The sequence below is a fragment of the Geotrypetes seraphini genome, chromosome 7 (assembly GCF_902459505.1).
Source record: "Geotrypetes seraphini chromosome 7, aGeoSer1.1, whole genome shotgun sequence".
In the NCBI taxonomy this organism is placed as follows: Eukaryota; Metazoa; Chordata; class Amphibia; order Gymnophiona; family Dermophiidae; genus Geotrypetes; species Geotrypetes seraphini.
Genome location: NC_047090.1, coordinates 185,743,080 through 185,763,326, shown reverse-complemented (window position 1 = coordinate 185,763,326; position 20,247 = coordinate 185,743,080). Strand labels below are relative to the sequence as shown.

The window sequence follows — 20,247 nt, the reverse complement described above, 5'->3', positions numbered from 1 at the left end:
TTTGGCAAATAGAGTAGTTTTTAAAGATTTACAGAAAAATTGAAATGAACTGAAACTCCTTTAAAAAAAGGGGAGATCATTCCAGAGTTGAGAGAGTTTAAAGACCAAAGATTGACTGAAGATCTTGACTTCTTTAATCTCTTTTTTAGAAGGAAGGGAGAGTTTAAATTGTTGGATACCTCTTGCAATCTAGTTCTGACACAAAGTGCTCAGATGGGGAATTATAGAGGGAATTGGAGTTGGAAATGAAAAGCAGCTTCAAAGAAGTGGGCTTTGAGCATGGATTGGAATACTGCTAGAGACAGAGCTTGGCCTACTGAGTCAGGCAGTTTGTTCCAGGCATACAGTGCAGCAAAGTAGAAGGGACGGGGTCTGGAGTTGGCTGTAGAGGAGAAGGGTACAGATAAGAGACACTTACTCAATGAATGGAGTCTCCGAGGAGGAGTACGGCTGCACTTCGAATATTGTGTGCAATTCTCAAAAAAGATATAGTGCAGTGTATTGCAAACTGTGAGCTACGGTGAGATTCCAAGTGTGCCGCGAGACGCTAGCGAGGAGAGGCACTGGCACCGGCTGACTGCTCGCAGCAAGAGGTACATCCTGCAGGCTCCTCTCCTCCTTCCTGTACCCCCCCCCCCTACTGACGTAATAATTGCAGGCTCAGGGCCCCATCTGGAGGACCTCCGTGCATGCCGCCATGATGACATCACACATGTGCGTGATGTCACCGTGTCAATGTCCGCGCATTTCCGGATGCCCTGAGTTTAGTGTGCCACGGCTTTAAAAAGTTTGCAGGACGCTGATATAGCAGAATTGGAAAAGGTACAGAGACTTCCCTATGAGGAAAGACTAAAGTGGTTAAGGCTCTTTAGCTTGGAGAAGAGACGGCTCAGGGGTGATATGAGAGAAGTCTATAAAATAGTGAGTGGAGTGGAAAGGGTAGATGTGAATCGCTTGTTTACTCTTTCCAAAAATACGAGGACTAGGGGGCATATGATGAGGCTACTAAGTAGTAGATTTGGCAGTGTTCAAGGCCCGTTTAGAAGCCCACCTCTGAGAGTGCTTTCGGCATTATATTGTAAATGCATTCCACTCATTATTGTTAAGTTTCTCTTATTCCAATCTGTTGTATTTCATCTGCATTTTATGTACTTGCCCAGTTTGTTGTGAACCGCCTAGAACTTTTTTTTGGTACGGCGGTATATAAGAGTAAATTATTATTATTATTACCACTATTTATCATTTCTACAGCACTACAAGGCCTACGCAGCGCTGTACATTTACCATTACAACAGACAGTCCTTGCTCAGAAGAGCTTACAATCTAATTTGACAGGACATCTCGGAAAATGACAGCAGTGAGTGGGAGTTAAGAGTTCAAAGCGGTTTCAAAAAAGTGAGCCTCTAGATCACAGGTGTCAAAGTCGGTCCTCGAGGGCCGGAATCCAGTCGGGTTTTCAGGATTTCCCCAATGAATCTGCATGAGATCTATGTGCATGCACTGCTTTCAATGCGTATTCATTGGGGAAATCCTGAAAACCCGACTGGATTCTGGCCCTTGAGGACCGGAGTTGCTCACTTCTGGGCTAGATCAGGGGTCTCAAAGTCCCTCCTTGAGGGCCGGAATCCAGTCGGGTTTTCAGGATTTCCCCAATGAATCTGCATGAGATCTATGCACTGCTTTCAATGCATATTCATTGGGGAAATCCTGAAAACCCGACTGGATTCCGGCCCTCAAGGAGGGACTTTGAGATCCCTGGACTAGATCATGTCTTTCTGTCCAAGTTAGATTGTAAGCTCTTCAGAGCAGGGGCCGTCTATAAATGTAAAAATGCCTCCCAGTATAAGTATAAGTAGTAGTAGATTTAAAACAAACCAGAGAAAATATTTCTTCACACAAGAAACTCTGGAATTCATTGCTGGAGAATGTGGTGAAATCAGTTAGCTTAACGGGGTTTACAACAACAATAATTTATTATTTCTATAGCGCTACCAGGCATACACGGCACTGTTCATTGTACATGCAAGAGACGGTCCCTGCTCAGAAGAGCTTACAATCTAATTATGACAGACACACAGAGGTGGTAGGTGACTATTAAGGGAATGACAGATATGTTGGTTGGGTCAGTGTTTAAACGCAGCTTCAAATAAGTGGGCTTTTAGTCTGGCTTTGAATACCACCAAAGTTGAGCTCAGAGGAGGCATAGACAGTTTCAGAAGCAGGGGAAAGCGAAAGAGGTTTGGATAAATTCCTAAAAGGAAAGTCCATAGGCCCTTTTTGAGATGGCTTGAGGAAATCCACTGTTTATTCTTACGATAAGCAGCATAAAATCTGTTTTACCATAAGAACATAAGAAGTTGCCTCCGCTGGGTCAGACCAGGGGTCCATCGCGCCCAGCAGTCCGCTCATGTGGCGGCCCATCAGGTCCATGACCTGTAAGTGATCCTTTGTCTAAAACCTTTCATTCCCCATTTTTCTTCTATCTATACCCTTCCATAATCCTATCTCTACCTCTATCTATATCCCTCAATCCCCGTATCCTTCAGGAACTTGTCCAATCCCTCTTTGAATCCCCTTAATGTACTCTGTCCTATCACATCCTCCGGAAGCGCATTCCAGGTGTCCACCATCCTCTCTGAGTGAAGAAGAATTTCCTAGCATTGGTTCTAAACCTGTCCCCTTTCAAATTTTCCGAGTGCCCCCTTGTTCTTGTAGTTCCCAATAGGCTGAAGAATCTGTCCCTTTCCACCTTCTCTATGCCCTTCATGATCTTGTAAGTCTCTATCATGTCTCCTCTGAGTCTTCGCTTCTCTAGAGTGAAGAGCCCCAGCCTTTCCAGTCTGTCTTTGTATGAAAGGTTTTCCATACCTTTTATCATTCTTGTCGCTCTTCTCTGAACCCTCTCAAGCATTTCCATGTCCTTCTTTAGGTACGGCGACCAATATTGCACACAGTATTCCAGATGCGGGCGCTCCATCGCGCGATACAGCGTCATGATGACTTCCTTCGCTCTGGTTGTAATACCCTTCTTAATAATACCCAACATTCTGTTTGCTCTCTTTGAAGCTGCCATGCATTGTGCCGTTTACTTCATTGTTGTGTCCACCAGCACACCCAAGTCTTTTTCAAGGTTACTTCCCTCTAGTACTAATCCCCCCATTTGGTAGCTGAACATTGGATTCTTCTTTCCTATATGCATGACCTTGCATTTCCCTACATTGAAGTTCATCTGCCATTTATTCAGGTCCCTTTGTAGGTCCTCACATTCTTCCACGGTTCTAACCCTGCTACAGAGTTTAGTGTCATCCGCAAATTTTATACCTTCACACTTCATCCCTGTTTCCAGGTCATTTATAAATACGTTGAACAGCAGCGGTCCGAGTACTGACCCCTGCGGAACTCCGCAGTCCAAGTAGTGGCCCTTCACTCCAACCCTTTGCTTCCTGCCTGCCAACCAGTGCTTAACCCATCTGTGCACATCCCCTTCCACCCCGTGGTTCCACAGCTTCTTAAGTAGCTGCTCATGGGGCACCTTGTTAAAGGCTTTTTGGAAGTCGAGATAAATGATGTCTACGGGTTCCCCTTGGTCCATCTGGCTGTTTACCCCCTCAAAGAAGTGCAGCAAGTTTGTTTGGCATGATCTTCCTTTGCAGAAGCCATGTTGGCTCGCTTTCATTACCCATTTATGTCAATGTGCTCATAGATGCTGTCCTTTATCAGTGCTTCTACCATCTTGCCCAGAACCGATGTCAGACTTACCGGCCCGTAGTTTCCCGGGTCTCCTCTCAATCCCTTTTTAAAGATAGGTGTAACATTTGCTATCCTCCAGTCCTCCGGGATCTTGCCAATTTTCAAGGATAGGTTGCAAACTCGTTGGAGTATTTCCGCTATTTCGTTCCTTAGTTCTTTTAGTACTCTTAGGTGGATCCCATCCGGGCCTGGTGATTTGTCACTTTTCAATCTGTCTATCTGTCGGAGGACATTATCATGGCTCACCTCTATTGTCGACAGTTTATCTTCTTGGTCACCATTGAAGATCTCTTCGGGTTCTGGTACACTGGATGTATCCTCGCTTGTGAAGACTGACGAGAAGAATTTATTTAACCTATCAGCCTCTTTTTCTTCTTTTATCACTCCCTTTCTGTCCCCATCATCCAACGGTCCTATTTCCTCCCTCGCTGGTTGCTTCTCTTTAACGTATTTGAAGAATGATTTGAAATTTTTTTGCTTCCCTGGCCAGTCTTTTCTCGTAATCCCTTTTCGCTCTCCTAACCACTCTATGACATTCTTTTTGGCAGTTTCTGTGTGCCTTCCAGTTTTCCCCGGTTTGGTCCTTTTTCCATTTCCGGAACGATTTTTTCTTGTCTCCTATCGTATTCTTCACTTCATTGGTTATCCATACCGGGTCTTTCGTTCGGTTTTTTTTGCACCCTTTTCTAGATCTGGGGATGTGCATAAGCTGTGCTTCTTGCACTGTGCCCTTGAATAGGGACCAGGCTTGCTCCACAGTCTCTGTTTCCGTGAGCTGTTTTGGAGCTTTTTTCTCACCATTGCTCTCATAGCATCATAGTTCCCTTTCTTGAAGTTGAGCGTTGTCACCGTGGTTCTCTTCCCTTTTGATGTTCCTACTTCTAGTTTGTACTGTATCATGTTGTGATCGCTGTTTCCTAGTGGTCCTACTTCTTCAACTTCCTTTGCAGGTCCCCCTAGCCCATTGAGGATTAGGTCAAGAGTGGCATTCCCCCTCGTTGGTACCTTGACAAGCTGTTCCATAAAGCAGTCCCCTCACAGCCTCTAGGAATTCTATTTCCCTCACACAGTTCGAGTTTCGAATACTCCAGTCTATCCCGGGGTAGTTAAAATCCCCCATTACCAGCACATTTCCGTTTTTGCATTCCCGCCTCAATTCTGCTGTCAGTTCTTTGTCGTTTGCTTCCGTTTGTCCAGGCAGTCGGTAGTACAGTCCCAATTTTATATCAAAACCATTTCTTCCTGGTAATTTGACCCACTTGGGATCTAACTAGGTACATGGGACCTGGGTTGGCTACTGTTGAAAATAGGATACTGGGCTTGATGGACCTTCGGTCTGCCCAGTACGGCAACTTTTATATTCTTATGTGAGCCAAGTAAAGGACAATCAAGCCATTGTAACATCACTGATGAGTTTGGCTCTTAGGCATTGGTGGAATGAGGCATTATGACATCACAATTTCAGCACTGGAATGTTGCTACTCTTTGGGCTTCTGTCTGGTACTTGGGACTTGAGTTGGTCACTATTGGAAACAAGATACTGGGCTTAATGGACCTTCGGTCTTTCTCAGTACAAGAATTCTTATGTTCTTAGTATAGGGAGAGAAGAGAAATACTGAAGAGCTGCGGTGAATGCACTTGTAGGTCAATATGAGGAGTTTGAACTGTATGCAGAATGAGATAAGGAGCCAATGAAGTGACTTGAGGAGAGGGGTAGTGTGGTCATAGCGATATTATTGGAATATGAGGCATGCAGCAGAGTTCTAGACAGATTGAAGGGGAGAGAGATGATTTATCAGAAGGTCAGTGAGAAGTAGGTTGCAGTAGTCTAGGCGAGAGGTGATGAGGGTATGGATGTGAGCTGTGCACTCAGAAAAGAAGGGTCAGATGTTAGTGATGTTGTAGAAAAAGAAACAACAGGTTTTGGTGGTCTGTTGGATTTTTGAAGAGAAGGAAAGAGATGAGTCTAAGATTACCCCAAGGTTGCGAGCCAACAGAACAGGAAGAATGAGGGCATTGTCCACAGAAATAGGGAATGGGAGGGGGGGTGAGGAGAGTTGGGTTTAAAAGGAAAGATAAGGAGCTCAGTCTTGGCTATGTTTAATTTTAGATGGTGGTGAGACCTCCAGGTAGCAATGTCAGACAAACTTGTGCCTGAGTGTCTATAGAGAATTCAGGTGAAGAGAGATAGATCCAGTGGCGTGGCAAGGGGATTGGTGCCCGTGGCGATGGCACCTGGCATCATTGTGTCATGTGCCCCCTCTTCTCTTTCAAACCACTTCAATGCCCTCCACCCCCTGCGTACCTCTTGAAATGTTTGCCCATGCGAGCAGCATCTTCCATTTGCTTCTTGTGCCGGCCTCGGCTCCCTTCCCACATCATGACCTGGTCCCGTGATGTCAGAAGGAAGTGATGTCAGAAGGAAGATGCTGCTTGCACCAGTGAACATTTAAAGAGGATCCACCAGCGCATATGCTAAAAGTGTGATGGGAAAGATAGGAAGAAAACCATGAGATAACAGAGCCCTGAAACCCAAGCAAAGGAAGCTTATCGAGGAGAAGATGGTAGTCTGCCGTTTCAAAAGCTGCAGCTAGATCTAGGAGGATGAGTACTGAGAGAGCTTTGGATTTGGCCAGGAGCAGTTTCTGTAGAATGAAGAGGGCGAAAGCCCAATTGAAGCGGGTCCAAAGAAAGCTTGAAATTCAAGATGTCGGTTCTCAGGCTTTATGGTTCCTTCTTTCCTTCAAATTCAAATAATTAAAGAATTCTACGATCATGACTGGCTCTTCCCCTGAGAATGATCTTGTGAAAACACAGAATTGGACATTATACAGTACATTTAGATATTAAAATTGTATTAATTTAATTAAACCATTGACTGACAGAGAGAGGAAATGCTCCGTTAGCTCAGTCTGGGCTGGGATCCCATGAGTCTCTCCACAGCTGCCTTATCTCTGGAAACTGCAATGACCCCCTGCTCAATAAAGGAAACCTTTGCTGTAAATGTTTTGTGACACTGTTGGAAGATGTGTCACCGCACGGAATGGAAATTAAGAACGGAGGGAGTAAGCCAAGGCAACATTTCCACACAACGTCCACCCCCACAGCCTGGGCCCCTGAGTTTTCTGCATGAAGCACTGGTGTGCACCTTTCTGTTTCTTTGGCAAGGGGATTTGGGAGCAGAGGACTATATAAGCACACTTTTGAGGGGAGGAGGGAAGGCCAGTTCACCACTAGCTCTTGGATAATTTGGAAAGGTAATGCTCCCTATGGCCCCCCCCTCCCTGAAACACACACACACACACAGATATGCTTATGGGATAAGTCTGGTGGGTTCCTTCAGTATCTCAATATGCTGTATGCTATAAAAATAATAATCATATGAAGACAACTTCAGACAATTCCATCAATGGTTTTGCTCCCTTTCACGTTATTATTTAAAACACTGTTTTTTCTTGGCTTTGCTAGACAAAGCTGAGAGTATTTTTTTCTCACTGCTCAAAGCTTGAGTTTAGAGAACTAGACCAAAACCTGGCAAAAAGTCCTTTGGAAAAGGAAACCAATCTTGCATGGGTTGTAGTAGGGGGAGGTGCATTTCAATGTCACAGATTCCATGAATTTGATCCTTGATCCAGGATGTTTTGAGGTCTCTTCATCCAGACAACACTCAAATCTGAATGGGAAAATAAGCACAAAGTGCTTCCACTCAAGGTCCTGTTTGGTTGTGAAAGGTCTGCCCCTTGGTACCTTCTTCATAGTGGCACTGTATCCTGGAGATGTGCGACATTGTGGCTGAAATCCATCTCTTCACTATAAGCCATTCATTCAATGCTGACCTCTCCTCATCTTCTTACTCCCACCAGACCCAAATACAAAAGGGAGAATATTTAGCCTGCCGCCTGTAGCAGAGAGCATTTTTTTAAACACTCACAGTGTCTGCCTAAATTAGTCTTAGATATTCAGTGCTGGGCCTTGTGTAAGTATTGCCACTGAATATCTGAAGCTAAATGGAGCCGCACTGGCTGCTGGAGGTTCTTTGGGTCCTGGCTGATCTGGGCCCTGGATGAATATTGTCTGGGACCAACATAACCTTTTATTTTTTTTAATTCCCTTTCTCCCCCCCCCCCCCCCCCCCCCCCAACAGGTCTGAATAAAAATGTCCTTCTTTTTGGACAAGTTTTTCCTGTTCAATTATTGCTCTCCCCTCAGCCCATTTTATTTTCAAGCTGAAGAGTTTTAACCTCTTTAGCCTTTCCTCATACGAGAGGAGTTCCATCCCCTTTATCATCTTGGTCGCTCTTCTGTGAACCTTTTCGAATTCCGATATATCTTTTTCATATATGGTGGACCAGAATTGAATGCAATACTCAGGTGAGGCGGGTTGTTGGGTTTTTTTTTTTGCCATTTTGAGATGTCCATGCACTTTAAAAATGAGCGTACTTGGGGACAGGACGGAGACAGCATTAGGGGTGGGCAAACAGGATAATTTTCCTGGGCCCCCATGTCACTGAGGGCCCCAAACCTGCCTGAAGTTGAGAGGGACAACCTTTGCAAGCAAGTTTTGTGGGGCCCCCTCATGTCCAGCACTGACCTTGTTTGGGGGAGCAGTTAAGCTTTGGATTGTACCATGTCTGCAGAGGTCCAAGACCATCTGTCCTATTCAACATGAAGAAACCTGCAACGAATGGTCTAGGTGTGTCTTAGGAAAAAAGACAAAAATAACCCAGCTTTAGAAATGGATCCTAAGCAGGACTGACTTAACCATTAGGCAAACTAAGTGCATTCCTCATGGCAGCTTCTTTTGAGGTGTAGCAAAGAACATCTCTAGTCAAGGCAAAAGAGTTGGTTCTAAGAGCCACACAAACACCAGAAACCATTAGCCACAAGGAGGGTAAGCAATCTGGAAGAATGGCTTTTGGAAATGGTTGACAAAACAAAGGATGTCCGCTTTGTGCAGGATTGTTCTGGATGGCTTTGGGGTATTCAGAGTTTTCAGAGCTTAAGGGTCATGAAAACTAATTGATGGATGGGAAAAACTTGAAAGATTTCCTAGGGCACTGAATACCATTGCACCAGCCATGGCTCTAATAGGCTTTTTTACTTTCATCTTGGAGATGGAGATCCCATTTCCTCCTTATGGAAGTTAGGTTGAGGTTCTGGTTTCTAAGTTGGGATAAGACGGAGGTAATATATTATAGACTAAGTTATAATAGTAGCATAATGACAGATAAAAAAGACCTGTATGATCCATCCAGTTTGCCCATCAAAGCTGCCAGAGTTGTATCTGTGCTCCATGCAGCTTATACACCTCTCTGCCCTATTTAATGCGTGAAGGGCATTTTATTTTGCTTTGTTTTGATTCCATCCTCTTTCTGTTTAAGCATCCTCTGTGTTTATCCCATGCATTTTTTCAATTCCGTCACTGTTTATGCCCTCACCACCCTTTCCAGGGATCCACCACCCTCTCCATGAAAAAGTCTGCCACCCTACGACCTCGGCGTGTACTTCTAGGAAAAAGCTTTGTCATGTAGATTAACCAGAGGACATAGGAAGGTTCACACTTTGAAGGCACGCTTGTACAGCATAGTATGTGGTGACAGCTGTTCATATGCGTCATTTCTGGCTCCAGCAGCTCCTGCCTTCTCCTAAGGCTATGAGTCAAGCAGTGGGAAAGTGAGGAAGATCAGATGATAAGGAGAACTCACCTACAGACTCCGCTCCTGAAGCCCCTCCACTGGACGCCTCCTCCAGCACCACAGATTCTGAGTGGGTTGTCCAGCTGCTTTCAGAGTTCAGAGGGCATCTCCCCTGGATGGCAGAGGCGAGACCATCCTTGTCTGCTGTTTTCAGGAGCAAAAATGTCAAAGTTACAGGGTTGTTTTGCTTCTAGCTGCTTTATATAATAGAGACTGCTCTATGACAGACACTTTTTAGTGGTTCTACTAAAGTAATATAATTAGACCTGTTAATACCTCTGCGGTTTCCAGAAGAAAGGGAGACCTCTCCTGACCACTGAGGTAATGGTAGGAAGAGACCTCTTTTGGAATGAAATAAAACACCAGCCATGTTGGAATTCTTGATCTTTGGCTCTGATTCCCCAGCAACTGCACTGAGGGGGTTCAAGGAGCTCAACTACTGTGCCTTAAAGAATAAAAATTACAGGGATTGCTGAGGCATTGCGCTTGCTCAGAGGGATATTTTGGAACAGGCTACCAGAACACTGTTTCTTCTAAGGAGTGGAGAGCTGAGAAAACAGGACAGCATAGGTGCCAGCTATGTAGGTGCTTGAGCACCCCAATATTTTGGAGACCTCGCATGACCACAGTTGCACTAGTTGTCCTCAGCCCCACGGTTTTAGGCCGACATGCTTCCCCCTTGGGTCTCCACCCTCGTACAGCATCCCCCTGGCCTTTCCAGTCTAACTTTAAAAAGTAATTACTGTCTGCAGAGGATCGCTGGTGCTGCAGTCTGCCCGCGGTCTCTGTTTCACTTTCCCTCTGCCGCGGTCCCACCCCTCCTCTGACATAATGTCCTGTTTCGGTCTTGGATGGACTGTGGCAGTGGGAAAATTTAGCAGAGGCTGTGGGCAGCCTGTTAGAAATGCTGCAGCCTCTGCAGAGCGTAATTACTTTTTAAAGTTAGACCGGGAATACCAGGGGATGGCAGACAAGGGGAAGTCCTTCCTAAAGCTGCAGGGCCAAGGACAACTGCTCTATTTGGCCTAAAGTCTCTTCTTGAAGTACACAGTGGGAGGTGTATATGGCGGCCCAAAGAATGCAAGAGTAGCTGCCTTATTGGATCCTATGGAGGAGAGTTTCACCGGGGGATTGCCGGGGAGGGGGGGGTCATTAAGAGATGCCAGACCTCTAGAGGAGGAAAAGGGAGGACAGAGATGCCAGACAATGATAGGGAGGAAAAGGAGGTACCAGACCACAAGAAGGGAGAAAGAGAAGGAGAGAAATGTCCCACTACTGGAGGGAGAGGTAAGGAGAGAGAGATGCCAGACCAGGGAAGGGAAGGAGGAGAGAGAGATAGATGAGAGGGGGGTAGGACAGAGCATAAAGGGGGAGAAAGGAAGCGAAGGAGGGGATAGAGATGCCTAACTGTAGGAAGGAGAGGAGAGAGAGGGAGGAGATGCTGCACAGGGTTGGAGTGGAAGGGTGAAAGAGAGAAGAGATGGTACACATGGATTTAGGGGAGAAGAGGGAAAGGACAGAGAGAGAGAGAGAGAAAGATGATGCATGTAGATAGTTGGGAAGGGAAGACATGGAACAGTAGATAGATTTGAGAAGGAAGCAGAAAAATTGAAGAAAGTTGAATATTAAAAGTTAATGCCAAAGATGGATGTAGTCCAAAAAAACAAACAAACAGAGGAATTTTACTCCAAATCAATAAAGTGGTTGGGACAGAAGGCAAAATACTTTCAATGAAGGGGCAGAAAGTTGAAAAGGAGAGAAAAAGAGCAAATGGATAAGAAGGCCCTGGAAACACAGTTAAGTTTGCCCCCCCAACAGACATTCTCAACCCATCTTGTATAATTCTTTCCAACTTCTGTTGAGTTGGGAAAAACAACAATGTATTAAGTTAGTCCAATAAATAGGTATCACCTTAAATTCTTTTTTCTGTGAGGGGCCTCACTAATGAAAAAGGTTTCATCATCTTGAGCATATTAAGGATGGGGTATTAATCCTACCAGAAGCCTAGATTTTCCTTTTTATGGTCAGAGTAAAACCTAAATAGAGAAATTTGTGTGCCAGGAAATCCATGGGGAGATTGCAGGACTGATTCAGTCCCTCCCCCAATCATAACACTGCTCATTCCTATTTGAAGGGGAGGGAGAGATGCTGGATCAAAGGCAGGGATGAGGGAAGTAAAGAGAAGCTGGACCCAGGGGCAGAGGGAAGGAAGGAAGCAGGTGGGAGGGAATAGAGAGGGAGGGGGGGAGGAGGAGGAAGAGTGAGGGAGAGATGCTGGATCAAGGGCAGGGATGGGGGAAGTAAAGAGAAGCTGGACCCAGGGGCAGAGGGGAGGGAGAGTTACTGGACCATGGGGGGGGGGGGAGGGAGAGGTGAGATGTAAGACTCTAACACTCTTTGCCTGGGGTCCTCAGGCTGTTGTCCTGGAACAGCAGTTCTCAACCAGAGATGAGGACACAGAGATGAGGCTAGCACAAGCAGGGTAGTGGCTCTGAATCCATAGCTTTAGCAAGAAGCACTGACATCCTCCCTTCATTTGTTGGGAGCCGCACTTCTTCTCAGGATCACAACACCACAGGGCACTTTTTCTTCCTATCATGATTATTAACATTCTAGCTCTAAAGGTATAAGCTCACTGAGGGGAACCTTTTACCACATTGCTCACCAGTCTTTCTGCAGCCATAGCCCCAGGTCATGCGGCCCCAAAAAGGCTATGACCCCTGGGCAGTGCAGGACAATGATGTCATATGGCGTGGCCGCCCAGGATGTGACCCTATGTGTGGGTTTCATGATCGCATTTGGATGTTACAACGCACTGCGGGATACAAGAGTTGGTACAGTAAATGTGGCCTTAGACACCAGCAATTGATTTTGCCCCTGATTTTGGGGTAATCCTCAGCCTCAGCTAATAAGGGGGACTGTTACATGCACTTTTTATTAACCTTTCTGTGGTGAATAATATGGATCCAGATGTCAGGGTCCACTTAGCCCTGAATTTTGAATTTCTGAGGTTCTGGATCGGTAGCATAGAATGTTGCTATTCTTTGGGTTTTTGCCAGGTACTAGTGACCTGGATTGGCCACTGTGAGGACGGGCTACTGGCCTTGATGGACCATTGGTCTGACCCAGCAGGGCTATTGTAAACGGGGCCGTTGTCCCTCCCCTGTCCTGCGGACTGTTAGCTTGTGGCAGCCAGCAGTTGAGAGGCAGCCAGTGATCTCCACGAACCCAGAAGTGACTGAACTCGTTGTGATTGAACTCGTGGGAACAAGGGATAACCAGGGCTGGAGGATGAGCCACGACACAGGGGAGTGCTGTGGCGGAAGAGGAGGGCCAGCAATCTTACCCTCCCTCCCCCCGTGCAAACCCAGAAGTCATGATGAGCGGCTACCCCGCTGTGCAGGCTAACGGGGCGAGGGAGAGCCGGCAGCGCAAGATAGGCTGGCCAGCAGAGAGAGAGAGAGCTGGCTGAAGAGACGGAGCTGGAGCAGAGGTGGGGCCAGGGAAGGCTGAGAGTGCTGGGCCAACCAGGAAAAGAAAGAGGCAGGCTGGCAAAAAGTACTGCCCAATCACAAGGCAGGGAGGGCCAGGAGAGGCAGTGCAGCAGCAACCAATCCAGAGGACTGGCACAAAATTGGAATAAACTATGAAACTATAAATCAGGGCAGAAAAAGATGCAAGCCCCTGCCTTGCAACAGACCCTGCACCAATCTGGTGCCAAGAAGGAAAAGGACCCTGAGGAAAACGAAGGCCTGGGGTGGAAGAGAGTGGAGCCATGCTGCAGGAGTGAGGAAGAGGAAGCAGAGACAAGCCTGGGCCACAGCAGATCTGCAGGCTATAGGAGGAGGGGAACTGCTGAGAGACCAACCAGTTGCAGGGAGCCATAGGGGGCTCTGGAAATGGGAGAGCCTAGTTGGAAAAGGGGCTGCTGGAGGAAAGACCTGCAGAAGAGGAGGAGAAGAGAGAGAGAGAGAGCACAAGAGAGGAAGGACCTGGCCGCAGAAGCCCACACTACAGGAGAGACAGAGAACAGAGCCACGTAAGGGACCCCTGCGAGAAGGAGAAAAGAAGGCCTCACCCCTCTCCCCGGAGACCTTCAACTGATGGAGTGCCTTTAAGCCTGCCTGCTGACAAAAAAATTTCAATCACTGGCCTTCCTCCTACTACCTCCTGCGCAAAATCACGCTTATATTATATAAATAGTACAAAATAGGAAAACCCACTTATCTAATTCTGATTCTGACGAGCTCGTTTCGCAATATCTTCTTCAGAGAATCAGAACAGACATCAAAGTACAACAATAAAAACTGCATCTCAGCCCATATCAGCTCCTGTTGAAATTTCTGTGTAATGGCTGATAATGGCCCTGAGGCTGGTATGTGACACGGACATATAGTCTGAGGTCTTTCCTCCCTGCCACAGATTATCTAACCTTGTATGGATTAGTGCAGTGGTCTCCAACTCAAACCCTTTACAGGGCCACATTTTGGATTTGTCGGTACTTGGAGGGCCTCAGAAAAAAGAGTTAATGTCTTATTAAAGAAATGACAATTTTGCATGAGGTAAAACTCTTTCCTTTTGGCTGTCTTAATAATACTATTGTCATTTATAGCTAAAGAGACATAAGATCAAGAAACTGTTTTATTTTACTTTTGTGATTATGATAAACATACCGAGGGCCTCAAAATAGGACCTGGCGGGCCGCGCGTTTGAGACCACTGAGTTAAGGGGAACAATTAATCTGCTGGCTGGGATGGAGGTCAAAGGGGAGAACAGGACAATCAAGCCATTGTGACATCACTGATGAAGTTGGCTCTTATTGGTGGAATGAGGCATTATGACATCACAATCTCGGCTTTGCTTCCCAAAGACAAACAGGATGTCATGGATACAGATAAGGAAACTCAAACCCTTTGCAGGGCCACATTTTGGATTTGTCGGTACTTGGAGGGCCTCAGAAAAAAAGAGTTAATGTCTTATTAAAGAAATTACAACTTTGCATGAGGTAAAACTCTTTCCTTTTGACTAAGTCTTAATAATACTATTGTCATTTATAGCAAAAGAGACATATCAAGAAACTGTTTTATTTTACTCTCGTGATTATGATAAATATACCGAGGGCCTCAAAATAGTACCAGGCGGGCTGCATGTGGCCCCCGAGCCATGAGTTTGAGACCACTGGATTAGTATGTTGGATAAAATTATGATTTATTAAGTTTTATATTAAAAGTTCCATTTTGTTTTGATTTTTGCAGTTGTTGGTTGTGGAATTTTTTGCATTTTTGTTTTTGATTATGCAAATATATACAATTCAATGTATTTCAACCAGTTGCTGTCTGGGACAAACAAGGTACGGACAGCAAGAGAGAGAGAGAGAGAGTTTACACAAAAAGGAGCCCCTCCCTGTGCTGCATTGTCCTGCTAGAAGACACTGTTTGAAAGTCTTATTGCTTGGATAATGGTTTATTGAGAATTAATAAAAATTTAAATAACAGTAGCAAACTAATTACAGTCCTAATAATACAAATTAGCCTGCACCTTGCCTTGCTGAGGTCTTATTCTTATTACATTTTATTTACATTTCTATGAGGGCATATTCATAAGCTATCTCTTGGGAATTTGGGGGTCAATATTCAGTGATTTGACGGGCAGGAGAGGCTCCTGTCTGGTTAAATTGTGTGTGGCACTTAACTGACTGGTGATGCTGTATATCCCCTCTAACCACCAAAGCCCAAACCGGCTATGTTGTGGGCGGTCCAGGGCAGAGTTGGCATTTATGGGGTTAAGTGCCACTTCAGGTAACCAAAGTCGGCCTGCATCGTAGCCCAGTTCCACCTATCTGGTTAAAGGCTGAAAGCTGGGGAGTGTGCGGGGCAGTGGTTAGAGCTACAGCCTCGACACCCTGAGGTTGTGGGTTCAAATCCCGCACTGCTCCTCGTGACCCTCGGCAAGTCACTTAATCCCCATTGCACCAGGTACGTTAGATAGAGTGGGAGCCTGCCGGGACAGTTAGGGAATAATGCTTGAGTACCTGAATAATTTTTAATCTGCATAGAATTGTAAGATATGCAGAATATAAATTATTGAATTCCCCCCCCCCCCAAAAAAAAACCCAGGATAAATGCTGGCCAGCTGTACGTACCTGGATATTCAGTGCTGGAGCCCGTGCATGGAACAGCATGGACAGTCTTGTATCTCCCCTCACCCTCCTCCCCACGGTGCACAGTATCTCTTCCCCCCACATCCTGTGGCCTTCCAGCAACTAAAAAAAATGCTCACTGCTTCCTGCTAAATATTTATCCCTTATAGTTTGGATGATTATATTTTATTTCTGCAGTCCTTTAGGAATAGATGGGCTCCTTTGAAAGGCTGCTCCCTCCTTCTCTGAGCCTCTTTGTCAGGTGTTAGAAATGCCAGAGTCCTGGAGAAAGGGCAGCAGAAAAGTGTAAAGGGTGCTGGTGGAGAGCTTCCAAATTGTCAAAACACAGATAAAAACGGATGATTAGAAATAATGTAGGAGAAACAAGAGACAGAAGTAGAAAACGTGAGTTCTAATCCCAGTTCTGCCACTAACTCTTAGAAACATGATGGCAGATAAAGGCCAAAAGGCCCATCTAATCTGCCCATCCGCAGTAACCATTATCTCTTTCTCTCTCCGAGAGATCCCAGGCCCTCTTGAATTCAGACACAGTCTCTGTCTCCACCACCTCTTCTGGGAGACTGTTCCACGCATCTACCACCCTTGACATGACACAGGCTATGACATTTTATCTCTTTGGGCCTGCCGCTATGTGACTCTATTCACTAAATTTCTTTCCCCCAGGCACTTTGTGTCCCTGTACCTTCCTTTACCCAGCTGTGATTTACTATAACTCATGATGAAGTCTGGGTGCCAAAAATGTGAGTGAAATGAATGCTACCACCTGACATGAATTAAGCAGCTCCGACCGCGATGCCAAGAAACCTCCGACGCTGCATAGTTATGCCTGGAGCTACAGAGAATTGTAGACCATCAGCCAAGAGTTAAGCATTGCTGGTTTCCAGGGACACACTAGCCACGCAATACCATGAGGGTGTCCCAGGACTAGAGCAGGTGCTAAAAGTTACAGACCCTTTATCCGGCAGAGTACAGAGAAAGGGGTTACCAGGTAGCCTCTCCTATCACACAAAATACTGGCTTGGAAAGCAGAAAGGAATTGTAAAATAAACCCTAGCCTGGAAGGGGCAGGTGAAGGAACGGTGGCAGCTGTCAGAGAGAAGGGCCAACACGACTTTGAAACATTTGACATTTGCATTTATATTATTGATTAAGTAAAGGGGGTGGGGGGCGGAGATTACTTTTGTTTATCTGTAAGTTCAAAGTGCTTTTCTTGATTTGTTATACGTTCAGATTCATATATATTGCACTGTTACTACTTGAAAATCAATAAAGATTTATAAAAAAAAACCATTTGACTGTCCAGCAGTGACTATGTGATATTCATTTCCCCGCCTCCACTTCTTGGGACTGTAACACTGGCACACGTGAATGATGGACACTGTCCTCTTATTGTTCTCGCCTACTTCTGCCTGGTACTGAGTGGTAGGAAAATACGACAATACAAGTGCAGGCCAGATATTAACACATTGTGGTTCGGAAGTGACAGGTTTTTGGTGTCACAGTATCATTGTAATTAAAACTTTCCTATCCCCTAAAACCTTTCGTCTCTAATAAGTCTTAATTTGTCATAGTTTTAGGTTTACCCTCTTTTTATTTTATCTCACCTAAATCAAAAATTTTATTAGATTTTTTTTTTTAATTTTGTTTTATTTGAAAAAAGACACATACAAATGAAATACAACAGTCAGACCGTCCAGATACATGTGATGGTCAGTATATCAAGCCATGAATAAACTTGATCTTTCCTGTAATACCCAAAAGAACATTTTTCCTTACTAGTCTGCAAGGCAGTTTCTCTTGTATGCACAAAACCTGCTAAACAATGCATCTGTGAAATCCAGTTGATCAGGCCACATTAAAAATATTGCTGAAGAAAAGTCTCTTTCCATTTTATCAACGGATACATCTGTGCCATTAATTCTCTAGAAGCTGGCTAGGTGTAGGTCACGTAGGCGCATAAATGACCTTTTTATAAGAATACAGTGTTCCCCCGGTCATTCGTGGTATTTTCCGACCATGAACCGCTGACAAGGAGAGGGCAACGGGAGAGGCAGGAGAGAGCAGCAGGATCGCCGGCGAGTGCAGGAAATCACTCGCTGTATGCTCCGACCGCCTCTTCCTGCACTAAGTCGGGCCTTATCCAATCAGGAGCTGCTTTGACACGCAGCTCCTGATTGGTAAAGCCCAACTTGGTGCAGGAAGAAGCGGTCGGAGCATACAGCGAGTGATTTCCTGCACTCGCTGGCGCTCCGGCTGCTCTCTCCTGCCTCTCCCCCATGAAAAACCGTTTTTTTTGCGGTTTTTCAAGATTCGCAGGGGGTCCTGGAATGGAACCCCCGCGAATATCGGGGGAGTACTGTACTGACTAGCAGAAAACAGTATGTGCCGTGTTTTAGGTAGAACATGGATGGAGTGCAAACATATGTGCATAGAGTATTCTCCAAATTTCAATGTGTTCTGGCTAACATCAGTGATCACACGTAGACGTAAGCATGTTCCTGCCACTTGGGCCACAAAGAAAAGCAGGTGCCTGCTTTTCTTTATAGAACAGGCTTGAAATAGGCACCAGCTTTCCCCTTTTATTCTAGGCGCCTTTTTATGGAATTACCCTCCAAGGGTGCGATTTGGTTTCTGACCAGCTTTCGGGTTGAAGGTGTGGGTGAGAGAGGCACCAAGTAGATAAGATGCATCACTTCCTGAAGAAGACTGCTGAGTCAGTAGGCCAAGCTCCGTCTCAGGCAGTGTTCAAATCTAGGCTAAAAGCCCACTTTTTCGAGGCTGCTGTTAATTCCTAACGCCCACTCACTTGTAAAGTACCCATGTTTGTTTTATCATTCCCTCTAGGAGAAATTCCCTAACCTTATGTGTCCTATTTGCCCGTTTTAATCAGATTGTAAGCTCTATTGAGCAGGGATGGTCTCTTACACATTTAGGCCCTCTTTTACGCTAACGCGTGCATGTTAGTCTATGGACGTCTTAGCATTTAGCGCACGCTAATTCGATTAGCACGCGCTAATCGGTAGCGTACCTTAGTAAAAGAGGGGATTAATGAACACCCCCGCATCCATCTAGCAGCACTATAGATATGATGAGCAGGAGGAACACTTCGCACCTGTTGGCCCACGGACCGGGGAAGAACCATTCCATGTCGTCTCTTCAAACTGGACCCAGGTGCTGACAGTTGAAGACAGATCTGGCTTCACAAAGAAAGGGTCCTCGGGTACAAAGGGGTCTCCCTCCTTGTCTGCGGTCCCAACCAGCTCAGGTAGACACGGGCCTTCTTGGGTCTCTCCATCCTGCCTACGGTTGTCTTCAAATGAACATTCAGAGGAAGAGGAGGAATTCTCAGCAGCTTCCTGTTTATCACCTGCAGCAGAAGGAGGAGCAGATAGAAAGTATCAGGTGGATAATGCCTGCAGTAGAAGACAAGAGCACAATAGCATGTGACATCAATCTGATCTAGAAATGTTACGATGGCAAACTACCACATAATGAAGATTAACCAAAGTGTAGATCATTGATGTCCTTATATGGAAGCATGCCCTTGGCAGTAGTATTGCAAGACTACAGCTAGGGGTCACTGGTGCCATTTTCTGGATAAAGGTGCCAGCAAGAGCAGGAGTTTCTGAGGGACACTAGACACCAGGGATTTCAGGGAGGGGGCAGCTTTGAAGGATCTGGCTCTCACCTATGCCCCTCCCCTCTGTTAACAGGCTGTTTGGGGGGTAATTCTAAAGCAGACAAATCAGTGATAAGCAAAGGTATGCATGTATGTTCACTTTGGAAATTAATCCAGGAAAGCTATGCGCATATAAAGTTTATATTACTGCTGTCTGGAGAGTAGAGAACTGCACGGGAACGGGGACGACGGGAATCCCGTGGGACCTGCGGGGATCCCGCGGATTCCCCCTTTGGGTCACGGGGATCCCGTGGGGACGCCCCCTAGAGTCGCGGGGATCTCGTGGGATTCCCGATGTCAGCGCTGATGTCGGAGGGAGGGCTTAAGCAAAGCCCTCCCTCCGACGTCAGCGCTGACATTGGGAAGACTTCCAGTCAGCTGTGTGCTGCAGCAGGGCAGGTAAGGAAAAGGCAGTGGCATACCAAAGGGGGGGGCGGTCCGCCCCGGGTGCAGCACAGCCAGCCATGTCCCTTTCCTTTGTGGCGCAGAAGACAGAGGGGGGGAGAAGGATGCTGAAAGCACATGGGGAAGACAAAGGGGTGGAGAAGGACTCTGAAAGGACATGGGGAAGACAGGGAGGGGGAGAAGGATGCTGAAAAGACATGGGGAAGACGGGGGGGAGAAGGACACTGAAAGGATATGGGGAAGACAGAGGGGGGAGAAGGACGCTGAAAGCACATGGGGAAGACAAAGGGGTGGAGAAGGATGCTGAAAGGACATGGGGAAGACGGGGGGGAGAAGGACGCTGAAAGGACATGGGGAAGACAGAGGGGGGAGAAGGACGCTGAAAGCAAATGGTGAAGACAAAGGGGAGAGAAGGACACTGAAAGCACATGTGGAAGACAGAGGGGGGAGAAGGACGCTGACAGGACATGGGGAAGATGGGGGGAGAAGGACGCTGAAAGGAAATGGGGAAGAGAGAGTGGGGAGAAGACGCTGGCAGGGGAAGAAGACAGAGATGC

The 20,247-nt window shown here is 46.1% G+C and overlaps 1 protein-coding gene across 7 annotated transcripts in view; it reads right to left on the bottom strand.

Annotated features, from left to right (window-relative positions):
• The window catches only part of STON2 (stonin 2), a 157,794-nt gene that overhangs the window by 68,535 nt on the left and 69,012 nt on the right, over window positions 1–20,247 (bottom strand). For 6 of the 7 annotated variants that reach the window (XM_033950926.1, XM_033950927.1, XM_033950929.1 and 3 more), the window contains exons 3-4: window positions 18,719–18,973; window positions 9,456–9,590 (exon numbers count right to left, since the gene is read on the bottom strand). In XM_033950926.1, the coding sequence (XP_033806817.1) occupies window positions 9,456–9,590; window positions 18,719–18,973 (390 nt within the window). The remainder of the gene's footprint in view (window positions 1–9,455; window positions 9,591–18,718; window positions 18,974–20,247) is intronic. The other variant, XM_033950932.1, reaches the window with a different exon arrangement.